Genomic DNA, 18,533 nt, shown 5'->3' on the forward strand with positions numbered 1-18,533 from the left:
TTAATAAATATATAAAATATGCATATTTAAAGTAAAAAAATAAGGGTGAAATTAAAGTGGAATGGGCAGGTTGATTATGAGAATGAAAACACAGGCCACATGCTCTTTATAAACAGTGCATTAGTTATTTTTTTTTTTTTTAGGAAAATATTTTTTCTATCATTTAGTAGTTGTCATATTTGCACTTTTGAGCTATATTACTTAACCTTTACTTATTCTTCGACCAACCCTTTTGGATTTATGCAATAATTCCAGTTGCCTCCATAGCCATTTTCTTGCTTTAAACTGCCTTTTGCTCTCAAATTTCTCCCAAATAGCTGAACATACCCACCAATAGCTAGCTAACCTTTTTCTTTTTTCTTCTTTGGATTCTGAATTTTTTGACAATCAAAATTTATGGGTTAGTCGTAAAAAATAACATTATTTAATTAATTGGATGAACTGAATAATTAAATATCAATGAATGCTTAGGCTATGAGCATGAAAAAATAGCTCTGTTCTTTAGTCACATGTTGGCAACCACTTTGAAATTTGAGGTCATGAGGCACCCTTTAATCTACATTATTGTTAAATGTAGTAGGTATCCTTTCAATGATTCTGGTTTTGTGGTCCTTTTTATTTATGATCAATTTCTACAATCCAATTTTTTTTAATAATTCTTTAATTTTTATTAAAAATACACATATAATTAAAGTTATTACTAATAAGATAGCTTAATAAATAGATCAGCATTTTATCTAAATTTACTCATAATGATTGAGCTGTTATACTATAAGAACTAGAATTATATTTTTATTAAAAAGATAAATTTTTGATACGATGATAAACGTCCAATCATATAAAATTATATGAAAATTTAACATTTTTTTTAATTTTAACATTTTATATAATTAATTGAATTTCAGTAATTCTAAATTATCTATTGCTATATATCATCGTTTAACTAATTAACAAATTTTTTATTGTATTGATTGATATGGACCAAATGGTACAACTATAAATAATTTCGAGATAAGATGTCATTTTCACAAAAAGAAATTGTATAACAAAAGGATTAATGGTTAAAGATGCATTCTAAAAACAATTGATAATTGCATTTGAACTTTAATAGCAAATTTCAATCTAAAGAGATACATGTTTTAGCCAATTGAAAATGAATGATTAGTAACTAATTAATCCTCAAAAATCACACAATTTAATAAGAACTAATATTAAGTAATAGGTCGAAATCCCTACTTTATTAATTTCTTATAAAAAAATTATTATTAAAATATTAATTAATTATTTATTAATTTTATTATAGTAATAGAATATACAATAATTATTCAATAAATTTTCATCACAATTGGTGCTAATTTTAACTCATTAAATTAATAAATTTAAAAATTATAGGCATCTTATCTATATTATTACTCCTAAACAAACTGTGCTAGAGTGGGGCCCTTGCAAACAGGAGCAGAGAGATGAGAGCAGAAGTCCTTCAATTCTGGGGCTAAATACCAATAAGTGCACAAAGCTGTTTACTTTAAAGAAAGAAAAAAAAAAATTGGAAAAGGGCAGAAAGAAGAGAACCCACCAAAATTCCCAGCTCAAAACAAAAATATTGGGAAAACCCCAAAAGCAAAGGGAGAAATTTGGATACAGGATAAGTGAATGAGCAAGAATCATGTGATCCACCACCTCTTTCTCCCTCAGCCAAAAGACCCATAATAAATTTGCCCACAAGTAACCAACCCTTTTGTTTTTGCCCTTTTTTTGGTTTCCGGGTACTACACTTCTACTGATATTTTTCTCTTTTGGAAGAGCTTCTTCCTCCGGGTTTGTTTTGTTTTGGGGGTTTTTAAATTTTTTGATCAATGGCTTCAAGTGCTTCGAGGTTCATCAAGTGTGTGACTGTGGGAGATGGAGCTGTAGGCAAGACCTGCATGCTTATTTGCTACACTAGTAACAAGTTTCCTACAGTATGTTTTTTGTTCCATCAAGCCATCTGTTTAAATGGCTTTCTCCCCTCTGGTTTATAAATTTTTTCCCCTTTTTTGGGTGATCTTCTGTGTTGTTTATTGTCTTGGTGCGTCTGCGTTTTGCAGCTTTTCATATTTTCTTCAACACCAATTCATCTTTTCTCTTTTTAGTCTTTCTCAAATACTTTGGCTTCCATAAAGTCGTCTTTCTGGATTTCCAATTTTAGACGATCGTCTGAGTTTCGGTTGCTTTCCATTTTAGACGGTTTCTTTTATCCTCATCTAAATGTTGCTTCTGCTGATTTGTTGTTTCATGCACATAAACAATCATAATGCTTTTTATGTTCATCAGGATTATATGTTAGAAATAGAAGTTATTATTCTTCATTTTATACAATCAGTATTATTATTATCATTATTATTATTATTTATTTATTTTTTTTAATGTTCATCAGGATTATATACCCACTGTTTTTGATAACTTCAGTGCAAACGTGGCAATGGAAGGAACCACAGTCAACTTAGGCCTCTGGGATACAGCTGGTATGGTTTATCTGTTCATTTTTATGTTCTATATTTTATTTTTTTCCCCTCAAGTAAGGATAAGAACTTGTAATTTTGGTTGCTTAAACAGTTGTGTGAAATTTAGGCGACTTTTGTAATACATCTATTTTCGATGACTTTTATAGGACAAGAAGATTATAATAGATTAAGGCCCTTGAGTTACAGAGGGGCTGATGTTTTCGTGTTAGCTTTCTCTCTAGTTAGTCGGGCAAGCTATGAAAATGTGCTTAAAAAGGTGTGCACATTTTACCCTGTTTTGATCTTCCTATGATTCTGGTTTTTTTCTCCCTCCTAACACGATTGCTTGTTCAGTGGGTTCCTGAGCTTCAGCATTATGCTCCAGGAGTCCCAGTAGTACTGGTTGGCACCAAATTGGGTAAGTCTACTAGCATTCATCAATTTTTTTTCCCAATCTATGCTGTAAAGTTCAGTTGGGTAATTTGACTCACCATCTTTGAACTTTAGCCCTTGTAATACCATTATTTCTGATCTTCTATTTATATCTTAGAACTCTTTGAACTTCTATTTGGTTAACAGTAAGGCCACTCTCGCTTGCTATTACCAATTTATAGGTTAAAGTGCTAAGGTGGTCTCTTTCCCATTCTCTCTCTTACCTAGTCACTCACCGCCCTCTCTACCTTGCCTTCTCTTTCTTCTTACTCTCGCTCTCTCTATCTCTCTCTCTCTCTCTCTGTATCACACTCTGTCTCTCTCACTCTTCCAACACCCCCCCCCCCCTCTGTCAGATTCAACAACAAAGAAACCTGGGTTGATTCAAACAAAATAGAAACGACATTACGCTGAAATCATGAAGCAGGATCAACTCAGAATGCACAAAGCCAAATGGAAAAAAAATCAATCAGAAAAAAAATCAATCAACAAACACCAAATGAAAAACAACAGAAATCAACAAATTCAAACACAAATCCAGAATCCAAAACAAATCCAGAAGAAGCAGCAGCAGCCAACACCATTGCTGCCTCCACCACTTTCAGTGGTTGTTTTGGTTAGGGACAAAGTCTAGGGGAGCGCCATAGATCATTTGTGTGAATCCAAGGGGAGAAGTGTTTGAACCAGAGCATTCCATCCATTTCTCCATGAGTGATTCAGGTGAAACCAAGTGCGATAGGAAGCTGTTAGGGACTGCACATGGTTGTGGATGGGTCTGCAGAGCTTCATCTGCTCCATGAGAGGAAGAAATGAGAGAGAGAGAGAGGGGGGAGGGGGAGGGGAAGTTTTTGGATCTCTCTTTTTTCTTTTTAACGATTATGAGTAAGGTTGGAGGTTGAATCAACTCTTTGAAGGATATTAGTGCTTGGGGAAAATTAGAGAGAGAGAGAGAGAGAGAGAGAGAGAGAAGGTGATGAGATAGAAATGTGAATGTGAAGAAACCCCTTTTTCTTTTAAAAAAGGGTTAGGTGAGGTTGGCCAAACCAGTGCCACACTTGCTAGTGCTGAAAACCAGAGGGAGTTTTGTTTTGTTTCACCAGTTAGCAGAATTAGATGCTCTGTTAATTTTCATAATCCCAGCAATCAGCCGTGTGAAGCATTTTAGATTCTTGAAAACTAATGGATGGTTCAAAAATGGACATGCAGATCTTCGTGAGGATAAACACTATTTGGCTGATCATCCTGGATTGGTACCTGTGACCACCGCACAGGTGCAGTTTAATAAAAATGGTTGCTTGTTGCTTTTCTTCTGGTAATCATGCAATCGGAGTGCTTTTAATCATAGTAGTTCTTTCCTAATCAGGGGGAGGAACTCCGCAAACAGATTGGTGCAGCATATTATATTGAATGCAGCTCAAAAACTCAACAGGTGTGTAGAAATATGCAAGACAGTCATTGCCTGTAAAATAATTTGTGTCTGATAATTGAAATGCCTACAAAGTAATGTTAGTCTGGGTGAATTGCTTTTCTGAAGAGAAGATGGTGAAACTGCCCAAAGTTACTCCCTGTCATTGTATATTGTAGTTATGTGTCACCATCCTGAATTGGAGACTGGACTCCTCATAAAATTTCTGGTCACCTGGACCATGCCTCCCCTCGTAAATGCTTGGTGGAATGTTGATGTTTCTTTTTGAAAATTCTATCCGGATTCTTTTTGTTATTTGGTATACAGTCCTACTCCATGGTAATTTAAAGATGTATAAATTGCATGCTTACTCTATCTCATACGGGTTTTGTGGCACATTACTAGATAACAATCTTGTTCTGTCCCTCTGTTTTATTTGTCACTGTCAAAGAATAATTTTTTTAGATGGGTTCTGTAATTGTGTTGTATTTTCCATGCTATTGCAGAATGTGAAAGCTGTTTTTGATTCGGCGATCAAGGTAGTTATTAAACCAGCACAGAAACAAAAAGAGAAGAAGAAAAAGCCAAATCGAGGATGCCTATTGTCAGTAACATTGTTCCTTTCACTTCTAAGAGTTATTTGTTTATTTTGAGTGCCTAATATGTGAAGACCTCAGGCATTATATCCTCCTGCACTTGAAATGGTCTAATTATCATGTTTTTCACTTTTGCAAGTGTTTTCTCTTAAATATTTTCCTTACGTTAAGTAATTGTCTATTTTACTTCTCTGGTAATTATCCTATTTTCTTAGTAAAGGGGAAATATTTTCCTTTTGTCTTTCTTAAATATTTCCCTTTTATGATCCCTGGCAATTCTGCAATTACAGCTAAGTGGAAAATTTGAAATTTTTTACTAATGTGTAGTTTAGGCGTATTCAAATGAAAATGTAAACTAAGCAAACTGGAAAAAAGGATCCATAAAGCTTGTTTATATTGGATTGAGTCTCAGTTGAGCTGAGTCTTGTGTAGCTTAGGGCTTGGTAGGAATCAGTTTGGCCAAAGATTAAAAGAAAGGCATGGTCACCATTTAGTTGAAATAGTGAAGCAGTTGTCTTTAAACATGCCAGCCATATGTGAGAGGCCTAACCTTTTGTTAAGAGGAGTGAATGCGCTGCAGCACCTCCCTTTAGAAGGTGGAATTAACCAGCTTAATTACCAGGACATGAAACAATATGATTAGATGTAAGAGTATTTTCAAAACAATGGATATGCAGAGGTCTCAAGGAGATTTCATTGGTTTGTCATGCTATAAAGGGGTTGGAATTAGTTCATCGAGATGGCATGTGAGTGACATGGGCATATATGCATATATTTATATGGCTATATGATTATATGATCAAAGAATGATAGCTTCTGTGATAATCTAGGAAGCATGGATATGGAAATGGGATATAGGCATGATAAAATATGGATATATGGCAGTTCTTGTAAAAGTACATGATACAGCATAGATATTATTCTAAATAAAAAAATAAATATTTTTTCTGTTGCACGTAAGAAAACATTTAACCAGTGATAGGGGAGGAAATTGTACATGATACAGCATAGATATTAGTCTAAATAAAAAAAATAAATATTTTTTCTGTTGCATGTAAGAAAACATTTAACCATGATATGGGAGGAAATAGCCCAAATTACATATAAATTCAAAGTATTTTTATTTAGAAGATGTACTGCAATAGGGCTGTAGCCCAGGATATGATTAGCGATTATTTAGACAAATTATATGTTCAGATGGTGAGAATAGCCAAATTGCATTCATGAGGTTTCCTCTGCATCCTGCAAATTTCTGAGTGTATCTCTAAGATATCACAACTAACATTTTTTACTGTGTTATTTTTGGTATGTATTGGTCTCAGATATGAGCTTGATAGGATGCTTGGGCCTGGGGGTTTGAACTTTGCATTCTTGGTGATTGTTGTCTGATTAGACTAGTCCTATGAGGCTTTCATTTACAGTCTGATAGAAGATGAGAAATAGGAAAGTATAACGTCCTTACTGTCACGTTCAAGTGGCAAAATATTGTTCCCTTGCTCGGACATGGTTCGTGTAGGACTGCCAGAATTTAGAAATAGTGTCTGTAGAGGAGATCATCCGTTTCTTATCTGTAACTTAGGTTGTGGTTGGATCTGTATAAAATCTGTTTGTTGTTTTGTTTAGATTCCTTGCATTCCTTCATTTTGGCCATTTTCTTGTTAGCTTTTTCATACTAATACTTGCAATATCTTCACACTCACACATCAATTGAAATATCCCATAAAAATCATTATCTGATCTTTTCATGTCTTGCTTTTAAATTGCAGAAATATCTTTTGTGGGAGGAAGCTAGTGTGTCTCAGATGAAGTGCATCCTCATCTCAGTGAATTCTTATTTGCATGTTTGACTGTTGCTAATATCTGGTTCCTGTGAGTTTGATTTTGAAAGCAATGTTTTTTTATTGCAGTGCAGCTTCCTCTGAATGTCACTCACTCAGTAGCAGTTCACATTTTCTAATCTTATGTTCCACTAACGGTGGGAATGGTATCATATATATATCTACTTTGCTTGTATACTAATCTACATGTATGTAGTGATTTTTGAAGATCAGCAGCATTTTTCCATATTCTTTCGCCCTTTGTATGCTAAACTGATTCTGCTCAGTGTCTTGATATTTTTGTTTAAAACTAGCAAGAAATGGTGCTCTCCTCTTGTTGGCGAGTTGATTTGAAATTTTTCTTTGGTGACTCGCAACACTAAAAATTAGGAAGGCAAAAAAAAAAAAAAAAAAGTTGCTCCTTTAGAGTTTCCAGTATTCTTGAATTTTATCACTTTCAATTTTAACTTTTTTCAATTTTATTAAAAGATTTTATCATTTTTCACCGATTCAATCTAGGCTTGGGAGCGTTAGCATGAATGGCTCGGAAGGGCAAAATGACAGAGACCAGAGGTTGGGCCTTTTTGACCAATCGTGAAGATTTAAGGCTATAAAACTGATCCCAAGCAATACAAATACAAAAATGAAGTTCATAAATGTCTCTTCCTTTAAGGCGGTGGGCCCTTAATTCGGGCAATGTTCCCCTCATTCGGAGGACTTCACATGGAATAACTAGGGCATAAGGTTCAATTTTCCTTCTGTATCGAGGAAGTTTAATTTAATTTATTTTTAATTTTTAATTTAATTTAATTTATAAATTTTAATTTATATTTAAATTAATCTAATTAATAAAAATATATAATTATTTAATTATTTTTTTAAATATTAAAATATTATTTTTATATTATATAATTAATTAATAAAAATAAAAATATTATTTTATTATTCAACATTATTAATTAAACTGAAAATATAAAAAATATTTTTATATTTTCATATAATTAATTAAAAATAAAAATTATTACTATTCTAATTAATAATATTAAATAATAAAAATAATATTTTTATTTAATTAATTATACAATATAAAAAATAATATTTTAATATTAACAAAAGTTATTTTTTAATATTATTTAAACAAAATAATTAAATATTTTAAAAATAATATTAAAATATTATTTTTATATTATATTTTTATATAATTAAAATATTAAATAAATTATTTTTATATTATATTTTAATATTAAAAAATAATATTTTTATTAATTAAATTAATTTAAACATAAATTAAAATTTATAGATTAAATTAGGCCAAAAATTAAAAATAAACTAAGAAGCAAATTGAACCAAGTAACTAGTCTACAAGAAGTGCAGTTCCTGACGCACTTACAGACAATCTTCATTCCAAATCATATATCCAACACCATGTAAAGTAAACAGTCCATCAGATAAAAAGCATTTCTCATCATTGAAGCATATTATCTTGCGATAACTTGAACAAAGCACGCCGATAAACGCTAGTTTTACAACACAATAGCACATGTTGTACAACTGCTAAACCATCGGATCCCATGGGGAGGGGCGATTTCATAATTACAAATCTTGGTTAGTTGAATGTTTTTATGCGAACATCAACATAAAACCAGGCTGAAAGTTCACCGTTTAGTAATAATCTACACGGTTAATCGATCAAATAAATTATAATTAGAATACAACCGAAACCATTGCTACTAATGCGAGCTCAAGTGACCACTCGGCTTCTGTATGTAACTAAAATAAAGAGGTAATGAAAGTTAGAAAGATAAATTGACCGCAGCACATACAAAAGGGCTTCCGTTTAAAGCAGTTCACTAACGCAACCTCCATTGCCAGAATGGTTGGAAAAGAAAGAATAGTTTTGCGTCCAATAGTATATATATTGTGATGCACTGAACAACAGTATGGGAACCAATTTTGAATGTCTGGGCAACACAGACTGCACCCTTTCCAACAGTTAAAATATCTACAAAGGAAAAAGTGAACTGCAGCCACCTAGTACAAATTCAAGGAAATACCACCAGGAAGACCTGAAAAGATTCCTTTCAGATACAATTGGCACAGTGAAAGGTTGGGGGGTCGGAGACTGATCAACATCAAATAACTCACTTACCACCCATCCTTAAAGAGCACAAGTTTGATGACCATCCTGATAGTGCACCTATCCAAAAACTGAAATAAATAAAAATAATCGAGTACCAGGAAAACAATGATTTATATTTCAAAATGTAATCCAATTAATGAATATATAAATAAATGGAAAAGCAAAGCCATCTGAAAATAATAGTTCACACACCAAACTCAAGGTCCAAAAATGAGAAAAACACACTAGGTAAAATACATGCTAAAAACTTACAGGCTTTAGGGATGACTGGAGGGTGCCATTGAGTATCGCTATTGCCATGATGATTGCTTATAACTTTCCCACCCTCCATCTGGCTCCTTCCTCTTCAAGACACTGCCTCCTGCAACTTGAAACATCCTTGACTGCTCCTCTGAAAACGCCTGTGAACTGGCTACAGACAATTGTCTTGATGCAAGAGAAGATGTTGCATCTCTCCCTTCAATTTCTGGACCTAGAGGCCCTGCATTGAGGTCTAGCCCCTGCCTTCCCCATTTCCTGCTGCTATCGGTGCTTCCATTATTGTTATTATCCGGGAGGCTAACAACAAAAGGTCTTGGATAATGAGATGGGACTGCACCAGCAGGTGCTAATACTTGAGAATGAATTGCAGGAAAGCAAAGCCTCCCGCCAGATGATGAATCCACATATGTTGTTGAACCACCTGAAAGTGTTGCTGAGGGTAGAGGAAAATTGGCTCCAAAAGGAAAGACATACTGAAAAGGTGTAGATGGAAAAGGCACAGCTGGAGAAGATGACAGGACTGACCCCCTATAAACATCAGCACTAAATGGGTTGCTGCCACTAGGCGGTGCCAACATTCTTTGAGGACCACCAGGTGTGACCACTGGAAAAGGCTGCTCTCCTCTATCAGGCAAGTTGGACTGGATTGTGACAGCTGAATATGGATTACCCTGTGGAAACCATGAAGAAAAGTTTCCCATTTCTGTGTTGTTCATCCTAAGGCCAGAAACAGACAGTTGGGATGGTGCACTGCTCCTGGTTTGCTGGACATTTGGTTCCACACTCATCTCATCAACAAGGGGCCCATCATTCAAATCAAAGTCCCTACGGACACTCACCTCTCCATTAAGAATACCACCTGAAGATGATTTGGTCGGCTGAAGCTGCACATCCAGCCTATGACCGTTGCTTATTAACTGATTACTGATATCAGTGGGCTCATCCACTCTATTCAAATCAAGATCAAGTCCGCCAGAGTTACGAACAGGTGCGGAACCCAGTGTTTCATCATGTGCAAGATCATGATTACTGGCCAGGTCAGCTATAGAACCTGTACCCTGAGCAGTACTTCGAGAAGCCATATCCTCAAGGATTCTTTCATCGGGAACATTCAAGTCGATATCTAAAGGAGGACGACTGGGCTTGGCAGAAGGCGCATCAGGAAGAGATATACTAGTCACACTTACCACTGTCTCCAATGCTTTTCTAGGTTCAGCTGGCCGAAATGCACTTGTGGCTGCTGATCCCTTCCAACCAAGTTCTCCCCTATTCCTAAGTAAATCCTCAGGGGGAACAAAGGGCCTTTTTGCAGCAGAAGCTACCGTAATCGAAGCAGGAAGAGCACTAGAACCAGAAGAAACAGGTAAAGGCAAAGGGCTAATTAATTGAACAGCATTAGAACATTCAGGTGCTCTCAAGTTATTTGGTTCCCCAGATCTCCCATCATCACCACTAAAGCCTTCATTCAGATCAAATTCCACTTTTGCTTCCTTATCTGACTCCCCTGCAGCAGATGAAGGAACAGCATCTGCAGTAGCAGATGTACATTCCTCAGTTTCATCAACTTCAATGCCAGACAACTTTGATCCTCTGGACCTTGCTTGCAGTTCAGGTTCCTGTACAACTGTGGGTGACAACTTGTGAAGAGGCATTGGGACGCCACTATGTTGTTCATTACACTGATTACCTTCTAGACTCTCCATGCAATCACCCTTCTGATCAGTAACAGCAGAACCAATATTACTTTCCTCTTCAGTTTTTTGTTTTGGACTCCTTGTGTCCATTTCATCAGCCTTTTCAGCCTTCGCTTCACCAACATTTTCAGAAATAATGTCCTTGCTAGAATCAGAAGGATGCAGCACTCGCCCAGCACTTCCTTTTGTGCACTCAGAATGCATCACTACAAGTGGTTTCTGGCCTGCCTGGCAAGCAACGTTCAACTCATTATTCAAGTTTTGCTTGTTCTCACTGTCAATCTCCAAAGATGGATAAGGACAAGATTCTACAACAGCTTCAGTACCAACCACTCCTGAAACATTGAACTTATCCTCTGTTACAAAAGAATTGCATAAGTCTTCTTTAGCATCAGAGAGGCCACCTGCATTTGAATTGCCGTGTGCCTTTTCCTGCCATGTTTCTATCCCACCACCATTTGATGTCTTCTCTGCCAAGCTTCCAGAAGGCACAGCTGATGAAGTGCCTATTAATGTCTCTTCTGACTTCACTTTGCTTTCTACGCAGGGTTCTGCAACTTGCTGTGAATCCATACTGGAAGAATTTAAATGTGTATTGACATCCCCTGTCGGTTTTCCTTCTGACAATGAACTGGGTTTAACTTCTGTTTTAACTTCTGTGTTCTTAGCCAGTGCATTACTGGCAACGATACTCCGTTTCTCATGCTCATCATCAACAGACTGACCTTGGTCTGGCATAAGCTTATCACTTGAATATGGTTTTATTTTTGAATCAGTGCTTATGCAAGAGTGCTCAGCAACAGTAACATTTCTTTGTGGAGAATGAGATGGTGAAGCCACATCTGATTTGGACATCTCACCAGCAGCCACAGCAGCAAGCAGGTTCATTCCAACCTCGTCCCCAACATCCAATGATGCATTTACTTCAGAGTACTTGACACAACTTTCAATCAAAGCATTTATGGAGCTGAAAGAACCCTCGTGCAACTTCCCAGATTTATGTTCATTTCCAGATGATGAGGAAGCAGCTTTAGAAACTTCAGCTAATTTCCTCGTTTCATCACAGGTTCGACAGTTATCTTCATCAGGAACAGCAGCAGGAGAACCATCTCCCTCGTCAGACCCAGTAAGCACCTCTTTGAAATCATTGCTTTGCCATGACTCAGTCTTTACATCAGCAATAGTATTTGCTCGATAAACATCACTCTTTTCCTTCACATTACGATCAAACTGGTCATGCTTCTCAGAAAGCACAGGAGAAGAAGCCCTGCTATTCATGACTGAAGGGTCCTCCAATGATCCTCCACTGGCAGTTCTTGCAGGACTGCGACCTCTATTGGACAGTTTAACAATCAATTTGTGATTATTCCCCTCTGCCACAGGGACATCAACCATCTTCTCACAGGTCAAACTGGACTGTGGTACTTTTTCTGAACCCGGACTTCTGCGCAAGGAAGAATTCCTGCTCGACCCAGTTTCCTTTTGAACCCCAGATGAAGTTGGCCCAGGAAAGCCATTCATCGATTTTCGATACCGAGAAGAACTCCCAATGATCTTATTTGCAGACATTGAAACAGCAGTAGAGCTCCTTGCATCCTCCTTCACTGAATGCCCCCCAGCTTTGGCATGGTCACTGGAACAAGATTGACTGTTGTTGTGGGACTGACTAGAACTGCTGCTTTTCTCATCTCCAGCAGCTGTTAATGGAGGATCAGAGCCACCACTAACACCAGTATTTCTTGCTTGACCTTCTTTTAAGTTATTACCCACTGATGCAGAAGATGGTGCTGATTTCATGGAACCTGGAGATGCAGATGCAGACTTGGCTGTAGTCTCCCCTGGGACAAGCTTGACTGGAGCATTTTTTGATGCAGAAACTTGGGCAGGTGAACTCTTCATTGCAACATCAGAGGATGCACCTAAATGTCTGTTCCCACCATGCGAAACTTCTGGAAGACGTGATCTCGCAGCCCATGAGACAGCCTGGTTAGAACCAGACTTTGCATCCATTTCAGCCTCAACACGTTTCTTCCATGTATCAACTAGAGTTCTTGCTTTCTTTTGAATTTCCAAGTTCTTATGTGTACGCAGATGATTCACTGACTTACCAATATTACACATTTGTAAAGCATGAAGATTGACAGGGAGTTTGTCAAGTGCCCGAAGTAAAACTAAGAGAAATACCTCGATAGATTTATCACTATCCTTAGGACTACTACCATCACCAATCTTCCCTTTATGCACCTCCTGCAACCATTCATCCAATACAGGCAAGCCCCTAAGCTGCACGAATAGATTGAGGCAATCAAACTTTTCTGTGGCTGCTATCACACCAGCCAGTATAGATCGGCCAACCAAATCTATCCTTTTCTCATTTTTTTCGGGCAACATGAGCTGCACCAATTTCTCAACACCTTCAAAATCTACCAGCCCCCCTTTTTCTGTAAATGTAGCAATCTCAGATTTCCAAATGCTTTCTGGTCTAGAATGACCAGGATCACCATCATCCATTTTTGAAGATCGTTCTCGTTTAACAGGCTCAGAGCCCTGATCTCCTCGCTCCCGTTTCTTTCCCTTAACTTGAGAAGGAAAGGATGAGGCACTGTTGTGTACACTATCTGAACCAGGTTTTAACTGTGATGTCGACATTGGACCATTCATTGCCTTTGGAGAACGCCCCCCTGGCTGCACTGTTGCATGCATTTCTATGCTTGTCCTATACAATAGCTGATCTACTTCTTCTTGTCGTTCCTGTGGAAAAGAAATATAAACTACCATAAAGGATTGGTAAACCCAGAAGAAAAAAAATGCAAGACGTGCATGTAAAACATACATTAATATAATCTTGATCAGTTAGCCACCATAAACACTTGTTTGTAATGTCGTAAACTCGCCGGCACACAAAAGAGCAAATCCCTGATGGAAGTTCAACACCTTTAGCAAGGAATGCAACTTTACACGGATGGAGTAATGATGCAGCAGGAATCTCATCCTTGTGAAAGGAATAAAATACTTCGTTTGGCGCAGCTTCCAATAGGATGCCTTTGCCAAGCTTTACTTCAGAAGGTCGATAAAGCCAATTAACACATAACTTTAACTCATTCTCTTTGCCAGTAGTAAACCAACGAATAATTCCAATGAAAGGCGGAGAGTCCTGTGATGGTTTGAAAAGAGCACAATCCCCTACGTTGATCTTGCGTCCGTCCTGTTGAACGAAAACAAACAGAGAACTTCAGTGAATTATCACTTAGTTTATCTGATGACAATGCTAAATATAGCTGCATTCCAAATCAATAGAACATGGTAAACAGTTCCACAGTGAAGTACGAAATTATGAAGGCAATGGTCTCAGAGATAATAAATTTATCAATCTTGGTCAATCATACTCATCAATAAACTCATTAGTGTACCATTTTGCTCAACATCATGAATTTCAAAACTCCTTCTTGCAACTTGAATGCCCAGCCTCTGTCACATTTATTAATGGTGCACTTAAAAGTAAGTTATCAACTACTGAAAAATTATATATGACAGCCTCAATCTATGGAGACATCTTTGGAAGTGATCAGCTGTAATACAGAGACTTGTGCACCCAAAATATTATGAATAAATAGGCATTTCTTAGAACTCCATAGCAGTTTTGCACCCATCAAAATGACATTTAACTGCAGCAAAGAATATATTGTTAACAACTTCAGACTGGCGATTGATCAAGTGATCATTTGTCCCATTTTCCAGTTCCACATATGCCACCACCTCATCCAGGGAATGAGGCGCAACGCCTAAAGTTCATAATAAAAGTCAATTCTGACACCAATAGAAAACGTAAAAACCAAAATTTCAAATCCTATATGAAACAAGTTATCAAGCACATACAAAATCAGATTCACTCTTAAACTCGCACAAATCGAGCCAGTCATCTTCCAAATTCTCCATCTACACAAGCCAAAAAAAAAAAAACACGAGATTTTTACAACAAAAATCGATCCAGCTCCCAACTAACGACACCAGAATTAAAAAATTTCTACCTCAATCGCTTAAACCCCAAAACCAAATCATGTCTCCCTCCCGCCTCATACAACCCAAAATCCACACCCACAAAACCTCCCGAAATCCCTCCATTGACGAAAGCAAAAAAAAAAAATAAAACCAACGCAATGGGGGAATTGGGTGAAAAACTAAGACGAAATTTAAAAGAAAAAAAAAAAAAGCACCTTGCAAAACGAATTAACTGGAGACAACGAAGAAGAAGACGATGAAACATCACCAGCTACAACCGAATTACCACGGTTGGGTTCTGTCCACATGTGCCGGCCCCTTTTGCTCTCCTCACAAGCCCGCCCATGCATAGCCTTGCATTTTCGCCCTGGAGCACCATCAATCCCCTCTCCTTGATTCCAAAACCCAACCCCACCTCTACGTCCTTACATCAATTTTAACCCCTAGATCCACCTCAAAGCCCTACCTTCCACCATTCACCAACAGTATCAAAACCCTAAATACAGATTTCACAATCGAATTCCAATCTAAAGGCGTCCGATTTCAAAATAAATCGATCCAACTCCAGCTCCGATCGTTGGAATTGAGGAGAATTGAAACCGCCCTTTCGATCTAGAGAAAGGAAAGGTCGAAAATCAGAGAGAGAGAGAGAAATCGAAGAAAAGCGAGAGACGGCAAAATGAAAAGGTGTACTTGGGTACTTGGTAGCGCGGGGGCGGGCAGATCGGGCTGGACGGGCAAGCTAGTGATAGCGTTACAAGGCGGTGAGGTAGGTGACAAAAAAGAGTAGAGATCTTGTCAGAATATGACTGGAGTAGATTGGGTGATAGAAATGTTGACTGACTTATAAAGGCATTGGTTGACTTCGAATTTGTTACGTGCGGAATTAGTTCATAGGTTTTGGTGTTTTTGTTGTGGGGTTTAGAGGGGGAATGATAGGGTGACAGCGGAAGGTAGTTAGGGATGAGGGGTAAAAGGGTAAATTAGAAAGGATAGAGAAGCTTGGTTTTGCCAGTCACATTGATGGAGAAAGTTAAGGTTGTCCTGACTTGTTCCAACACACACATTAGTAAAGCAAGAAAGGGATGATGTAAATGTTCTGTTTCTGGCAAGAAAATGATTTTTCAGGCTCTTTCTTTTGCTTGAGTAAGCATCCGGCATTTCTCTTTCTTTTTATTTTTCTCTCTCCCTTCTTGCTTTCTTATTTTTGTCATAATTTTGTGGGCAACTGAATTATAACTTTTAATTTCGTATTAATATTATTTGATATTTAAAAAGATTATATTAATTTTTTATTTTATTAATATTTTTATTTTTTATAAATTAAATATTAATTTTAAGAGATTAAATTAATAAAGTTAAAATTTATAAAAAATAATATTTAATTATTAATTTTTTAACTTCAACCACATACAACCTAGAGTAATGGTAATGGATTGGTTATCACATCTTTTTCCTTTTTAATTAGCTAAGAAGACACATCTTTTTAGTTATTTTATAAAATTGTAATAAATTTCTAAAGAGTTTATTGTTATATTTACGTCTTACATTTAAAATTTCACACATTTTATATGTGATATGTTTAAAATATTTTACATGTCATTTGCTTTTGGCATTCTTGTGTTCCATACCATCCCTTTATTATCATAAGAGCCATTTTGACATGTAAACTGCAATTCAAGAGTCCACATTATTTTATTATGGGGATGTTTATACTAACTAATAAAATAAGAGCTCAATTAGAGGATAGCTTAAGAAAAGGGAGAGTTGTTGTGTAGTTTATGATTATTATTTTTAATTTAGTAATTTTTATTAAATTAAAAAGATAATAAAATAAAGATAAATGTTTGTCAATTACTATATTTAACACATTAAAATGTTCAGAGTCTAGCAGTGAAGATTTAAAATTCAAATTATACTAAAATTAAAACATCCAACACATAAAATCATTGATTTAAAGCTATATGTCCTATCATCATCAATGCTTGTGTATGGAAAGTTTATTACTTATGTTTTGAATCAACAAATTGGAAAACTAATTAGAAATTTGTAGTCATTATGCTTAAGAGTCGATTGTTATTTGTCAAATAGTTTAATAAAATATATATATATATATATATATATATATATATATATCCACACATGAAAATAAAATCATAAAGAGGAAATAAAGATATTCAGCGGATATATACATATTATTTATTTTCGTTCTCAGTTGCACGCAAAAGCACCGTAGAAAGGACAATTCTTGAAATGGACTGTGAAGCAATGCGTAGGGAATGCAAGGAAGGTTCAGAAAACCTTGATTTTGTTATAGAACAATCTAGAATGGGCCATATCCTCACTGAATTTCTATTTTTCAGAATTATTGTGGCAATAGATATATATAGTTGGCACTTGTATTTCCTTGAAAAATAAAATTCCAATAAAAATGCGTTTACTTGCTTGTCCATTAGAAACACGCAATTTGAAAAAGGGCATGGAGGAGGGCTATTTATGTCCTCATGCTCATTCTGTTAAGCTTTTTGGTTTCAGAAGAAGATGATATTCGATACTCACCAGTCGCAATCTCAACTACTTTTTCCCATGTCTCTGAGCATGGGGTACATACGTCCAAACCAGACAGTCAAGAAGGCTTAGCATTTCGGGGCAGGGGCCCTCTCATCTCCTTATCAGCACCAACAACTTTTTTTTAAAATAATAATAAATATATTATCTATACACATTATGAATTATGAGAATCATATTTAATCACCGATTAGTAACACTGATTTATTAGAAATCTACATTGTTTTTGTCACTCAAAAAGCCAATTCTCTTTATATATTCATCTTTTTTTTTTTTTTTTTTTTTTTAAGCAGATCATGTTTCCCATCAACATGATGATCCTCTTTAATTCAATACATCCAAATGTCAAAAAATATTTTCACCTACTCTCCCCCTAATGTTTCATTTCAAACAAAATACCCATTAAATACCGTGATCTAATATGCCATTTCTATCAACCAAACGTATGCAAAACCCCGTGGCACCCTTGGAATTTAAGAACGCATGGCCAACCCGGTAAAAAACAACCCCCACAGTGGGCATATACTAAACATCTGGGAAAAATTTTTGCTCTTACACTAAACAAGTGCATGGAACTTTTTCCCTTAAATAACCAATCTAGCATGTACTTGAAGAAGTCACAGGTAATCGCTAAAACATATGTTGGATTCCAAAAAAAAAAAAATTTTACATGATATTTGAATTCTTTGGTTCAATTCCCTTTCAGCAATGAGTATGCCCACGCTATAGTTTATTTCTCTAAGGAGTCGAAAATATGACCAGGTGACAAGCCAAGTATTTGACTCCTTGCCTAGCAAAAAATTACGGATAATTTGAACTCAAATATAATATTCTTGGCGTAACTTGATGAAGAAGATGACATTATTACAAAACACAACAGCATATCAAGCAAATATAACTAATGAAGAAGAAGAAGAAGAAGAAGAAGAAGAAGAAGAAGAAGAAGAAGAAGCAGAAGCAAGCTTCAAAATTCTCAAGGATTTGAGGAAATTGGGATTGCATTGGGGTCTCAAAACTAATCCTGATGGCAAAAGCAATAAGAACCCACCAAACCAACCTCATCATATCCGTTCTTATTACTCGCCCAACAGACTTCAACACCCCCATACAAATGAACCTGCAGTATAGAGAATATATC

The 18,533-nt window shown here is 36.1% G+C and overlaps 2 protein-coding genes across 5 annotated transcripts; one reads left to right on the forward strand and one right to left on the reverse strand.

Moving 5' to 3' along the window:
* The first annotated feature begins 1,508 nt into the window (after positions 1-1,508).
* Positions 1,509-6,980, forward strand: LOC110660482 (rac-like GTP-binding protein ARAC8). Of its 2 annotated transcripts, none has more exons than XM_021818816.2 (9): positions 1,509-1,961; positions 2,417-2,504; positions 2,651-2,760; positions 2,838-2,901; positions 4,122-4,186; positions 4,279-4,344; positions 4,827-4,924; positions 6,683-6,723; positions 6,829-6,980. In XM_021818816.2, exons 1-8 carry the CDS (start codon positions 1,857-1,859, stop codon positions 6,720-6,722), a joined length of 636 nt encoding a protein of 211 aa, XP_021674508.1. In that variant the 5' UTR covers positions 1,509-1,856; the 3' UTR covers position 6,723; positions 6,829-6,980. The 2 variants fall into 2 exon arrangements, with proteins under 2 accessions (XP_021674508.1, XP_021674507.1); XM_021818815.2 differs by having other exon boundaries at positions 1,510-1,961; positions 6,824-6,980.
* A 1,630-nt stretch (positions 6,981-8,610) lies between these two features.
* Positions 8,611-15,488, reverse strand: LOC110660483 (uncharacterized). Of its 3 annotated transcripts, XR_009145597.1 has the most exons (5): positions 15,043-15,488; positions 13,662-14,033; positions 9,126-13,579; positions 8,883-8,930; positions 8,611-8,799 (listed from the first exon to the last, which is right to left on the reverse strand). XR_009145597.1 is itself a non-coding variant. In XM_058139618.1 (4 exons), the coding sequence occupies exons 1-3, from the start codon at positions 15,175-15,177 to the stop codon at positions 9,164-9,166; spliced, it is 4,923 nt and encodes a 1,640-aa protein (XP_057995601.1). In that variant the 5' UTR covers positions 15,178-15,488; the 3' UTR covers positions 8,611-8,930; positions 9,126-9,163. The 3 variants fall into 3 exon arrangements, 2 of the variants coding, with proteins under 2 accessions (XP_057995601.1, XP_057995602.1); XM_058139618.1 differs by having other exon boundaries at positions 8,611-8,930; XM_058139619.1 differs by lacking the exon at positions 15,043-15,488 and having other exon boundaries at positions 8,611-8,930; positions 9,126-13,599; positions 13,662-13,801.
* Positions 15,489-18,533: the final 3,045 nt, after the last annotated feature.

This window comes from Hevea brasiliensis, chromosome 17, assembly GCF_030052815.1.
Source record: "Hevea brasiliensis isolate MT/VB/25A 57/8 chromosome 17, ASM3005281v1, whole genome shotgun sequence".
NCBI classification, from domain to species: Eukaryota; Viridiplantae; Streptophyta; class Magnoliopsida; order Malpighiales; family Euphorbiaceae; genus Hevea; species Hevea brasiliensis.